The sequence below is a fragment of the Ornithodoros turicata genome, chromosome 4, assembly GCF_037126465.1.
Source record: "Ornithodoros turicata isolate Travis chromosome 4, ASM3712646v1, whole genome shotgun sequence".
Lineage (NCBI taxonomy): Eukaryota > Metazoa > Arthropoda > Arachnida > Ixodida > Argasidae > Ornithodoros > Ornithodoros turicata.
The window spans coordinates 28,752,126-28,764,577 of NC_088204.1; the positions used below are offsets into that span (position 1 = coordinate 28,752,126).

General features: G+C 44.7%; 1 protein-coding gene across 2 annotated transcripts; it reads left to right on the top strand.

Moving 5' to 3' along the window:
- The first annotated feature begins 2,484 nt into the window (after positions 1–2,484).
- LOC135392887 (uncharacterized) lies at positions 2,485–12,008 on the top strand. 2 transcript variants are annotated; one of them, XM_064623554.1, is made up of 11 exons: positions 2,485–2,587; positions 2,673–2,699; positions 2,767–2,907; positions 6,272–6,446; positions 6,681–6,830; positions 8,184–8,294; positions 8,455–8,523; positions 8,685–8,759; positions 8,832–8,900; positions 9,006–9,214; positions 10,907–12,008. In XM_064623554.1, the coding sequence occupies exons 4-11, from the start codon at positions 6,272–6,274 to the stop codon at positions 10,964–10,966; spliced, it is 918 nt and encodes a 305-aa protein (XP_064479624.1). In that variant the 5' UTR covers positions 2,485–2,587; positions 2,673–2,699; positions 2,767–2,907; the 3' UTR covers positions 10,967–12,008. The 2 variants fall into 2 exon arrangements, with proteins under 2 accessions (XP_064479624.1, XP_064479625.1); XM_064623555.1 differs by having other exon boundaries at positions 2,542–2,573.
- The last annotated feature ends 444 nt before the right edge of the window (positions 12,009–12,452 follow it).

Below are 12,452 nucleotides of genomic sequence, written 5' to 3' on the forward strand. Positions count from 1 at the left end.
AACACTTTGAAAGCCAGTTCACAATGCTCCCGACTAGTCACATATTTCACAATCACGTTCGCAAAGCGTGGTGAGAGGGACACGGATCGGGAAAACGAGTTTGTCAACAATATCCTCTGCCTCCACAAAAACTTGGCAGTGCAACGATAACGCGTTTGCCCGCATGCGTTCTGGATTTAATTTGGTCTCGTGCTGGTGCGGTGACCGCCAGCAGTTGCATGTTTGTGGCGTTGTCTTCTCTTCTTATAAATGAACTTATAAATCTGTTTGATAAGCTCTAGAAACGTGTAAGTCATGACTGAAAATTTATACTCAGTGAGTCACCGAGCCAGAAGGGTTCTACTCACTGAGTCACCGGGCCGGGCGATTTTTCGATGCGCCCGTGCCGGGTGACCCGGAAAGGTCGGCCCGTGCAGGGCTCTAGCCAAGACTAACCTATACGACCTCACCAATATCGCCATTTTGTCATCCCGACTAGGAGGAGCAGACGATACGCCTAGCCCGCAGCCGAACGCCCCATTCCATAATCCCCTCTTCGGCCGTCGATGCACATTGTAATGCGCATCCGACGTTCACGTGGAACTTGCTACTTCCTACACCTGGTGATTGCATCTTTGCTGCAATTATCGGCACTAATACCAACACTAAGAGGACTATAGTTTCCCGAGCATGTGCAGAACAGAAATTACTGTGATCGTGTTATATCAAGATGAGGAACTATCAATGTAATTACGAAAAAGAACACATACTTCCTAAAAAGTCGGCAAATACGAATACCTCTGGCGGAAATACGCACATATCCTATGCATTTAAAACAGGCAGAGTCACCGCTGTACCTGTTATTTATTCCGGTGGCCGTTCCTAGGACATTGTGTTCCGTCAGGAATGCTGGTGTTAAAAGGGACTATTGACTTTGTTCATTTCCCTGCCACGTTGGTATTCTGTGATATCGGTTGATATCTAGTACAAATTTTTATATTATTTATGACTGTGCACAGGTCTGCACAGAAAGATGCCCAGTGGTCATTATCTATTGTTTTCTATGCTAGTCAATTTCAATGTGTGTGAAATACAAATACTGCAGTGCGCGGTGAGCTCTCAATGAGTGAATTCTCAAACAGTCGGTATCAGATTTGTGTTACTTAAGCAGCAATTCAATTCATGCAGTGCAGCTTACAGTAGAGTTACGATTCATGAAGTGAAAGGAAAGTATCAGGGGGGAGCTGATATTGCTCACAGAGACTGTCGTTTGTCGGTGCACCTTCCCGAGCTTCGGCATCGTGTCTAAAGGGCGGGTAGACCTGCAGTTTTAGTAATGCCTGTGATGAGGACAGTGGCCCGCCGAAGAAGAGTCGTTGTTCAAAATTCCCTCTGGCCCCTTCAGAACTGCCCTTCATTTTGCATTTCACTGGAATCGCCGTATATTTCCTCGACCTTTTCTGTTACCATTCGTGGCAAATAAGTGTGTGTTAAGCATACATTCTTACTTGTTTTCATTTACTTATAGAGAGTTCTCTGCATTCGTTGTCTTACAGTTCCCTTTAAAGCATAATTTTAACCTGCATCCCAAAAGCCATCAGTCTGTCTAATTTCGCTCGGATGATGGAGAATGCTCATGTGTTCGCGTCACTATAGTCGTAGTATTGAATCCCTACTAGCGTAACATATTGCAGCATCTGTAAAGTTTGAGCGCAATGTCATGCGGGTACCATTTCTCAGTGTTCTGTACTTCTTCTTTTCAATTCTTTGTGGTCTTATCTTTTTGGTCCTTCAGCATCCCTTTGTGAGGGTGTGAGGGTAGACGAAATAAATGTTAGGTTAATCGGCAGCATTCGAATTTTGCTTTGTGATATGTACAGTGATGTGTTTTCAGCCATTTCGTCACCACCAAGAGGAAACCATGTAGGTGGACTGGAGGTTATGCAGTGGCGTGTTATCAACGTTGAAATAAACACAGAAAAAAAGGTTAAAATGTACACCTAGTTCATTGCTGTAAACAAGGAATTAAAGCTACTTGTAAGTAGCTCGAATTCTTTGTTGCTTGTGCGCAAAAGAAAATTATGGTGCGACACCAAGCATGAAAAATAAAACTGACCTTCGACTAGTTTTCCTTTGTAAATGCTTGGACAGACAAACACAAACATTTTCCCCACTATAGGAACTAGTGATGACTAACAAAATGTGCCTTATGATGGTTGCGACTGTGTGTTGGCTCTCGGCATGCTTTTCTGAAGCCGAGCTGTGTCATCTTCAAGAAACCAAAGAAAACATCTAAATCTGCTCTTTACTTTACGTCAAACCAAATCAGGCCTAAACAGTTTTGAATTCCTCCTGCAATCGAGGTTATCGGGAAATAAGTGGTCATATTGGAGTGTGCTGACTTTTTTATTCTTAGTGTGGGTTGAGAAGCAACGGCTTAGCAGTTCGGCTTCCGGTTGGAAAGCGCTCATTATCTACAACCCACTTGCGAGGCGACGAAGTGAATAGACGCGCCATCGCCACCATCATCATGACATTGGGCGACAAAGGAAGATGGGTGGCATGAAGTTGGTGCATGAAGACAGTTGGTGAAGGTAAGCCGAACAAGGTAAGCACGGATTGTCAGATCTTTTAATTTGATGAGCCACTGACTGTTTTCAATGTTCTGACAATCCATATTACGCCTTACGCAGCTGACACGACAGTGCTGAGGGAGCCAAGTAAGTTGTGGCAAGTAAGCAATGTGTTGCGGCCCGTCTTAATACTTTTTTTTCTGCCTTCCTGCAGCAAATTGGCACGTGGATTGGCTGACCAAGTTCTTGCTCTTTGCTGGTGTAACAATTTGGAAACTAACAGTGACGGGATGACGAACAAACTTTCTTCAGTGAAACGGTATTCCAGGCGACCAGGGGAGCTATTCTCGTCAAAGTAAGCTACCTGCTTACTTTACACGTCACGAGCTGTCGGGCTGAGCCACCGCGACAAGCTCCGCCTGAACGCTCCGCCCATTTCTAGGGACATTTATCCCCAGCGCATACACAGCTTGTAGAGCATCACAGCTTAGATCTACAGTGGCGCTGTGTACCGGATTTAAATAGGTTGTATGGGAAAAAGGAGAAACAAAAGTACGTAGCTTTAAACGTGCAGGAATAATTATGACGTCCTAATATTATAGCTGCTATAGAATATCTGTCATGAACTGAAGCTCTGCAATTTTGGCTTGACAAGCTTGGCGGCGGGCTGCCGCCGCTGCTGTCTTTTTTTACGGTCAAAAAGTGGCGCCACACTCATTACTGTTCTTCTATGAAGATCATTGCTCTTTGAAGTTGTCCCCTCAGTGTCCCTATATTTTCCCTAGCTCACGGGATCATGTTAAGAAGGACGTCATTTTGACGTAGGCAGTGACGTAGTATCTTACTTTTTGCGCTGAAAAGTAAGCACCGAAAAGAGGGTGATTACTTTGAACGGGGACGGCGGTAACGATGAGAATGGCGTACATGCCTCGGAGTATGACTTGTTTTTGAATCCAAATACGTTTTCACGATGGCGGAAATGGCGCATAGTGCATAAATATTTGCATTTCGTTGGAACAATGATCGGACGATATGCTCATTGCCGTGGTTCGTGCTTCACCACAATGCACCGCTATCCGATGCAGAGTCGTTCGTCATATCGGCGATTGAAGCGATGACATATCTATCTTTAAACTAGTAAGAGTCGGTCCCTTACACGGACAGAATTAAGAATAATGTAGTGGTCGTTCCATGCTCCTGTCTCACACGACTCATTACATTAGGGTGGGGAGGGGGGGGGGGGGGGCTTATCGGGGTTGAGGACAGTGAAAAATATGGATACAAGGCGAAGACAACGAAATCAGTTTCACTTCATAACAAATTGCGTCGCGCTTAAACAAGAAATGACATAACAAACTGTACGGGAAATAGTAATCTTTTAGCGTCACTCCGCGCCTGTTCAAAATCTTGGGCACGTACGAGCGCCACCCCACTGTCAACTGGTTCGCTATCTCGCTCACAACCCAATCGCTACAAAAAATTGTTTTCCTATTTTAACCCCGTGGAAGTTTTTTAGATATTACTATCAATCAAGTGAACTTGTCATGACCACTTTTCTCCGCATTCCTGGAACATTCTCTTACAAGTTGTAGTCTTCCATTTCCGGCGAGACAATCTAGGGGCGGGAAGGGCGGTATCGTGATAATCGTGTCGTGAAAACACCGACACAGCAACAAGGCCGGACGATCAAATGCTCGACTATTGGCTCACGGCGCGTGAAAACCATTCCCAATGACATTCCCATCGTTCACGCCTTCTTTATTTGGCGACCAATAACCTCCTTGCAAAGAAAGTAAGCAGGTAGCTTACTTTGACGAGAATAGCTCCCCAGTTCTTTCTCGTACGTCGCATTTCCCTAACGATGTACGCACACTTTTTTAGACTCCACGAAACACAGCATCTCGAATTGTGGCCTTGGGAAGTGGAAAGTATTGTCACTTTGGTTTGTTTAATGGGTATCCGTTCAACACTAGACAATCTTTCGTGTGTACCAGCTGCGATCCCTCTTACGTTCAACATTGATGGGTTGCCCATAAGTAAGAGTTCTAAATTGCAGCTGTGGCCCATACAATGTCTCCCTCAAGGCGTAGGCAATGGGAACCCTTTCCTGGTTGGCGTATATTCTGGGACCGACAAACCAGCATGTGCAAATGGGTTTTTGGCACCACTCATCCAGAAACTGAAGGGGCTTTTAAGGGATGGGCTTTCCATCAATGGTCAGTCTTGCGTTTTTTTCTCTGCACAGCATTATTTGTGACGCTCCGGCACGGGCATTCACGTTTTCGACAAAGGGACATAATGCACGTTCAGGATGCCCCAAGTGCATGGTTGAAGGAGAGCATCGGAATAATCGCATGTGCTTTCTGAACATGAATGCCCCGCTACGAACAGATGACAACTTTCGCCAGCAGCACGATATTAACCACCACAAGGGAACGTCAGCTTTTACCGAACTTGAAATTGTCTGTATTACTTGCGTGCCCTTCGACTATATGCATTTGATATGCCTGGGGGTAATGAGAAAGCTACTGAACCTCTGGGTGAACACTCCGAAGTGTGCTATAGGCCCTTCTGACAGACAAAGAATATCTGAGGGAAATATGTCACTTCGGCAGCATATACCAAGAGAATTTGCACGGAAACCGAGGTCGTTAGAAGAGTTAGACAGATGGAAGAACACCAAATTTCGGCAAATCCTGCTTCACACTGGCTGTGCTATCTTCAAACGTGCCTTGCCCTCCTAACTATATGACAATTTCTTAACACTTCATTGTGCTGTCTTCATCCTGGCAAACAAGGCACTTTGTCAAGCGCATGCAGATTATGCAGAATCACTACTTAGACATTTTGTGCAGTGTTTCGCACGTCTCTACGGCAGCCACCATGTTTCCTACAACGTACATTGTTTGATTCACATAGCTGAGCATGTAAGAAATAAGGATGCTCTAGACGAGTTTAGAGCATTTCCTTTTGAAAACAATATGTCGTTCCTAAAGAGGCTTTTGAGGAAAAGTGAAACTCCGCTTGAGCAGCTTTTCAATCGATTGTCGGAAAGGCAATGTGCTACTGCACCTTCAAAGCCATGAGATGCTGATGTAGTGTTTTGTCGGCCACACTCGAGTGGGCCTTTGACAATAGAATGCAGGGGACCAGAGTACGGAATGGTAAAACTGCCTGGGTACGTCTTAGGCATCAACGAAGGTGACCACTGCTGTGTAGTTAATGACCATATAGTAGTCATTTCAAACTTTGCAACGCTTAGACAGACGGAAGAAGTCTGCGTCCTAGGAAGAGAGTTCTGCAAAAAAGTAAACTTGTATCTTCAACCGTTCGAGTCTTCCCGCATAGGGACCTATGTTGTTTCACACCTTTCTAGTCTCAAGTGCTGGTCACTTAAAGATGTGAAAAAAAATGGTGAAACTACCGTTTCAGGACAAACATGTAGTTATACCACTTCTGCACTGAGTTGAGACACTGATAAGACATTGTTTCTTGTGTGTGTGTGTGTGTGTGTGTGTGTGACTGACAAATACTTAATGATATTCCATGCACTGTGACGTGACTGGACTTGCCACTTGGACTCTCCTTGTCTCAAGACACCCTGGCAACATTTAATGAAGACTTTAGGAGCAATAGGATGAACTTGTGTTTACCCAGTTGGGTACCTATTGATGTGTAAATCATGTTGAGTTACATGTGGACATTGTTGATTTTCTCAGATGTTTGCTCTGGTGCATTTCACTCAAAAAGATGAAGTTGAAGTTGTGCCAAGTAGTTGGGTGAAAGGCACGACGTGCAAGTGGCCGAAGGTTGCATCCGACAAGGCGAGGAGGAAAATTATGAAGGGTTTCCTGGTCACTGGGCCGCACGACACCTACCGTGTCGGTCTTTTCGGTGAGGAGCCATTTTCATTGAAGATATACCGTATGCATACCACATGTCACGGTTCCGCATAGTACTGCTTCATGTAGGATAGACGTACCCCCGAAAACTCTATTTTTGTAAGTTCTCTAAGCAAAGGGCTGAAATACAGTTTTGTATAGTGTCACCCGTTTGAATTTTGTTAGGACGCACGTTACATCTTGTCAGGTATGCTTTTGGTTTATTTAGTTACCTTCATGCTTACAGCAACATACGAGGAAGCCTATCAGAAGTTGGACCTCATCCAGTATACATCAGATGTAAACACCGACTCTGGCACAGAACAGCAGAAGCGAAAGCGTGCTCGCACCATGCCACAACGGTTTCTGGAAGATGTCACAGAACATGTGAAACAAGGCAAGTGGCACTCACTTACTTACTCTGTTACGCTTACGCAGAAATTGGTCTTATGAAAAACCAAAATACGGGTGTAAATACATAGGATGGTGATGTGCACGTGAGGCACAGTATGTTTGTTGAGGAGCAGAAAGAGTGAAGCTTGATATAGTATTTACCTCTTAAAGGATCACTGAGGTGACCCCACAAATATCTTGTTTTTCGCTGCGGAGTGTTCTACAATGAATAAAATGAGCCCCTGTGAAAGAACAATAATCATGACAGGACAGAGAGGAAGGATGCAGATGAGCTGTTTATTCCGCAAAGGTTGATCTAAGAATGAACATGATTCCGTTGCGTGGTAAGCGACCTTGTCCTCCTCATCTTTGTTGACATAACATTCAACACATGGGTGACCTACAGAGCTAGGCGTCTGTTTCGTACACTCGTCGCCACGTGAAAGGAGCGCATCGCAGAACTAGAGCACATTATGACATATCCTTCTCCCTTGCATGTGATCAGTGGTACAACTCAACCATGTACGTGTAAGTTTGGCGTGAGCTGCGCGAAAAAAAAAAAAAAGAAAATAGAAGGTGGGCCTTCTCTACCTCACGCGCGAATCATGTCGGCTGCCCACGGCTGCTTTCTCAAACTTTTTTGTTTTTTTTGTAATTTCCACTCTGCAGCTATTACACCGCAGAGTGAAAATATTTTGCATGATGACTTTCGACTTCTTGACAGACTAGGCAGGGTTTCCAAACATGTTAAAGTGCACTACCGTGACCCCCCCCCCCCTTTTTTTTTTTTCGTTTTTCACTGCGGAGTGTTTTGCAACAAATAAGATTAGCTTTTGAGAAAAAACGATGAAGGCAGGTGACCTACAGAGCGAGTGCAAGGCCTCCGTACCACATGCTGTTAAGAATAATCTCATCATGAAACGAGCGCATCGCAGACCGAGAGGACGTCGTGACATGACATGACAGCTCAGACATGTCTAAGGAGCACTGGAGCTGAGAACACAAAAGGGAAAAGGCTCAGGGCTCTCCCCCCTCACGCAAGGACCGTGTCAGCAACTGCTTTCTCGGACTGCTTTTGCAAATGTGATTGCGTGGCTATAATACTCCACAGAGCAGAAAGACTCCGGGTGCACAGCTTGTCATATATGGCACAGTATTGAGCCATGTTAAATGTCACCTCATTGCTTCTACTTAGTTCCTTGACTGCAAAACAGTCAAAAGTACAACCTAAAGGTCTTTCCACCGTGCATTGCCCTATGCATTTTTATTTGCTCGTATGTATTCAGGTACCCAAGTTTGGCCTCCTGCTGTCCATGTCAGGGTTCCTTCTGTATAACAGTATCTCCCATGTTTGTAGGGAAACGAAAGCGAATACAACCCTTGCCTGAAGAGTCTGATTCTGAGGCAGATGAAGTGCTGCCGGGCATGCCACCCATTCCTTCAAACTTCCCACAGTCCAGTGCAGCTGGTAATCTCAAAAGCTTCACCTCTATAGTGTTATAGTGAGGTTATGTAAGCATATGCCTTGCCGGAGACACGAGGCAAATTTTGTTGCTTAACTGCCAGTCGCTGGGGCGTTCTCCTCATAAATACATTCTCCCTTTCGACTCTTCAATTCTTCATTCCAGTTGTTCCAGTTGATGACCATGGCAGCACGTCACCACTTGAACGTGCGTTTCCTGAAGCCTACGGAATGGGTAAGGATGACTTAGGGAGTGACAGAATAAGCTAACAAAGTGTTTTTCAATGATATATGACTATGAGCAACTATATTACAGGAGTAGAAGTCCTAGCACTGTTATAGCTGAGTTTTATGGTATCTGATATCGGTGGCGCTTTGTTCTGCTTTTGAATGCAGGTGATGACGATGACAGGGCACCCTGCAATGAAAACATTATCCTCACACCACGAGAATCTGTCGGTACACCCCAAGGTATGAGAATTACAGTGAACAAATAATGAGTTACTGTGACATTAAACACGTTCCCAAAACGCATGTTGACAGGGCCACGGAGGACAACACAGAATGTCTCGCAGTCTGTGCCGCAGCACAAGACACTTTTACCAGAAGAAGGTGTGGTTCGCTTAAAATATTGCTTATTGATGTAGCATTGTGCACGATGAATGTGTTTGCTATAATCATTTCCTATGAGATTTTGAAGATATGTGTTTTGTTCAGAATTCCAGCGACAAGTCCTGAGGCTACTTCACATAATGCGGCTGGCACTACAGCAACAGGGTGATCTACTGCAGGAGGTGTGCAGCCAGAACATTACTCATTCTAGAGCTGCAACGTCACCTACTACACTAGTTAGGACACCTTTCGCAACTTCGGAGGATCTCGAAGAATTCAACAGCTCCCTAAATGAACAGAAGGAAGCACAGCTTGTACGTATGACTCCATAGTCGTTTTCAACTCAAGGGAAAGAAATCTAGTACGTCAGCTCTCAACGTATCACTGCGTCACAAAGAGCGACATGACAGACAGCGACCTCCCTGCGGCAGATAATGTAGCCCATCATACTCACTCTGCTTCCATATTGGCTGTAAAGATTGACCACGTGGCAGTGTGGTGCAGCAGAAAGGGTGCTGCCTTACTGATATCGCATAGTGGCGCGGCAGTTGTTCTCCTGGCACACTATTGCAGCTCCTTAGTTTGCACGGCATATGTAGCTGACGGGCTAGATTTCTTTTCCTTCTTAAGTTGAGCATGACTATAGCTGATCCTGGATATCTGTGCTTCTGGCTATTTTGTTATACATATCTTACAGTTTTCTCAGGGCTCATGCATTTTAAAACATATTATGAAGCAGACTTTCTGATGCCACAGGGAAATGGATAAAAGCTTAGCAACACACACTTAAACACTTAGCAACAGGCGGCAGTATACTACACAGACATCATAGGCAGATCCAGGCTACCTTGACCGTGAGCATTGGGAGAGCACGTTGCATCGTCATATTTGACGAAGCCACGGGCGTCGCCCACGAATCGCAGGTAGTCGTCGTGCTGTGCTACATGCATTATGGCGCGCTGAGGCCTTCCTTGAGTTCCTACCCCTACGAAAATGACCAAATAGGACATCTGCAAGAGTGCAGCCAAGAAGCCATCATTGAACCTACCGTTACAGGCCAAGATATAGGATGCACCGTTCTCGACATCCTACGGAGTAATAATTTGGACCAATAAAATTGTGCCCGCATTCACCCTAAAAGAACTTCTGAAGTTACACGTTCTTCGAAAGCGCTGGTGACACTGCCTATCGGTGCATTGACAGGGGGGAGGGGGGGGGGGGCTCTACTTTGTGTAGGCTGAAAACATGGATCGGATCAACTTCAAACAAAGAGTGATTGATCAGCCTCGCCTTGCTGACAACTCGTCTGGACATTTCCCTGGATGTAGACAAAGTGATTTACCGATTCGCTCACTGTTCGAAGCCCAGTCTGTCACTCATTTTAATCTGCAGGATTTAGAGTTAAAATGAATACCTTCAGCTAAACGCGTTCATTGTCTAGCTTCATGTTGTTGATGTAAATGTAGTTTACACGTGCAGTTTTCATGTTCGTAGGTGCTAATCGGTGTGGTGTGTACTGCGTGTCCTGCCGAAGTCTCAGAGGTTACCTGTATATTTTATATCTCTATTATGTATTTTCGAACGCTTAGACGCTTTACGTAAGCCGCACCCAAGGTATGAAGCATTGGGATTTTCCTTGTCCATTTTGATTTCCATCGTCACTAGTATTGGGGTAGCGTACAGTCACTGGTGGTGGAAATGCCGCACTTTCCAGCTTTCCATATTTTATTTCCTTTAACTATGTGTAATGTGAGAACACGGAAGGACACGTGTGCAACATGAGCTGGGAATTTGGTAATGACAAACTAAATTACGTCAATTTTAGCGCACACACTGAAACTGGATCTTGTCGTGAATATAGTGGGTCTTCGGAATATGTACTGTGCTTCTCACGGGCTAAAGGTGCCACCTATGCCCATCCATCGTAATTATACAATTAGTGTCAACGAATTTCGATGTACTGTTTGGGGTATTTCTTCCTGCATTTTGTTGTTTTTGTCTTTTAGAGGCACTACGGCGCAACAAGAACCTACTGGGGACCACTAGGGCTGGTATGGAAGCAGTAATAAAATCTTGGCTGCGCCATGCTAAGGAACGATGTGGGTCAAAGGCAGCAGGAAGCGAAGATTGATAACCGTGGTTTATGGAGAGTAAGGTTTGAATGTGCTCAAGCTAGCATTTTACTTGTGTTCCTTTATTGCGTACCTGTGATGTGCCGCTGTACTTTTTCAGCATGCAGAAGCACCTTATTTTTTTCCCTTTAGTCCCTCATGTGCCAGAGTCAGCAGCTGTGAAGTTCCGCAGTACTATGCATTTCATATATGCCCTTTGTTCTACCCAGTCACTTTTTGCTTATATCAGCCAGCACAGGTGTGTTTCTTTGATACAGATATTCTGGAGAGGTGCTGTGGCAGTCGTTTAGATTAGTCTTTTGCTAGTGCAGTTCAATTGAGACAGTCATGTGTTGTCCACCTTCTGTAATGTAAAATGCTGGCATAGAGGATGCGCAGCAGGGCGCATCAGCGGGACACGTATGCCCACAGAATTTATACAGTTGTGTCACTAAGGTAAATTGCACTTCATACTTTGTCATAATGCACCAGCTGTTTCTATGCAGAGTGCTTCTACCAAGTTTCTCAGCACCTCGTGTCAAATCTGAAGTGCATGTAATTTCTAGTGACGTTAAGGACTGCATCTTCCATAACTTTGTACAGGGTGACTTTAGCAAAGGTTGCAAATTTTGGCTGAGTTGTTAAAATACAAGGTAGCGTCCCAGGCGCTTCAAATTTTGCAGACTAACAGTCATTCGGCTGATGTTCTGCCTATATTTTTTCAAAGGTTGTCACTATGTGTAGAAAAATGTAAGAAGTGAAGGAAATCCTCACCCTGTGCATTTCCTATGGCCTATGCCACCCACAAACCACCATTTTTGCCTCTGTCTGCTCCACATTCACATCACCATGGGGCTGCCTGGAGACCAAGCAGAACCGAATCACTTGCAACAACCAACAACCAGATGGACTACATGCAAGGTTTCGAGGCTGCGCCACCTATACGTGGGAATGTGAACATGAAGCAAAGGAAAAAAATGGCAGTTTGCTGGTGGCACAGGCCATAGGAAACCCACGAGGTGCGAATTTGCTTTGCTCCTGACTTTTTTTCTACAAAGTGGCAGCATTTGAAAACAATATCCATAAAACTCCAGGCAAATGACTATCAGTCTGCAAAGCTTGAAGTGCCAGAAGCATAATATATTATTACGACTCGATCAGAATGTGTAACCTTCGCTAAACACACCCTGTACAACTTTGGAGGTCGTAATTTCATGAAATTGAATAACTTGGGGTTTGTACTGGAGATTACATAACATTGATGCACATGATCTGAACTTTGCCGGACAAGTTGTACACAAAACATGCCACTGTATTTATGCTCAGTTTTTTAGATCTTTTGCGGTGTTGAAGATGGTAATTGGAAATGCCTGAATCTAGTCATTTTCTCTTCAGCCACTGTGGTGCGTTCCCCACAGCTGGTTTGTAAGTTGTTTCATAA

Coding starts and splice junctions, on each gene's coding strand:
- LOC135392887 (XM_064623554.1), top strand. CDS start 6,272: ATGTTTGCTCTGGTGCATTTCACTCAAAAAGATGAAGTTGAAGTTGTG. Junction 8,295..8,454: donor CCCACAGTCCAGTGCAGCTG/GTAATCTCAAAA, acceptor TCTTCATTCCAG/TTGTTCCAGTTGATGACCAT. Junction 8,524..8,684: donor TCCTGAAGCCTACGGAATGG/GTAAGGATGACT, acceptor TTTTGAATGCAG/GTGATGACGATGACAGGGCA.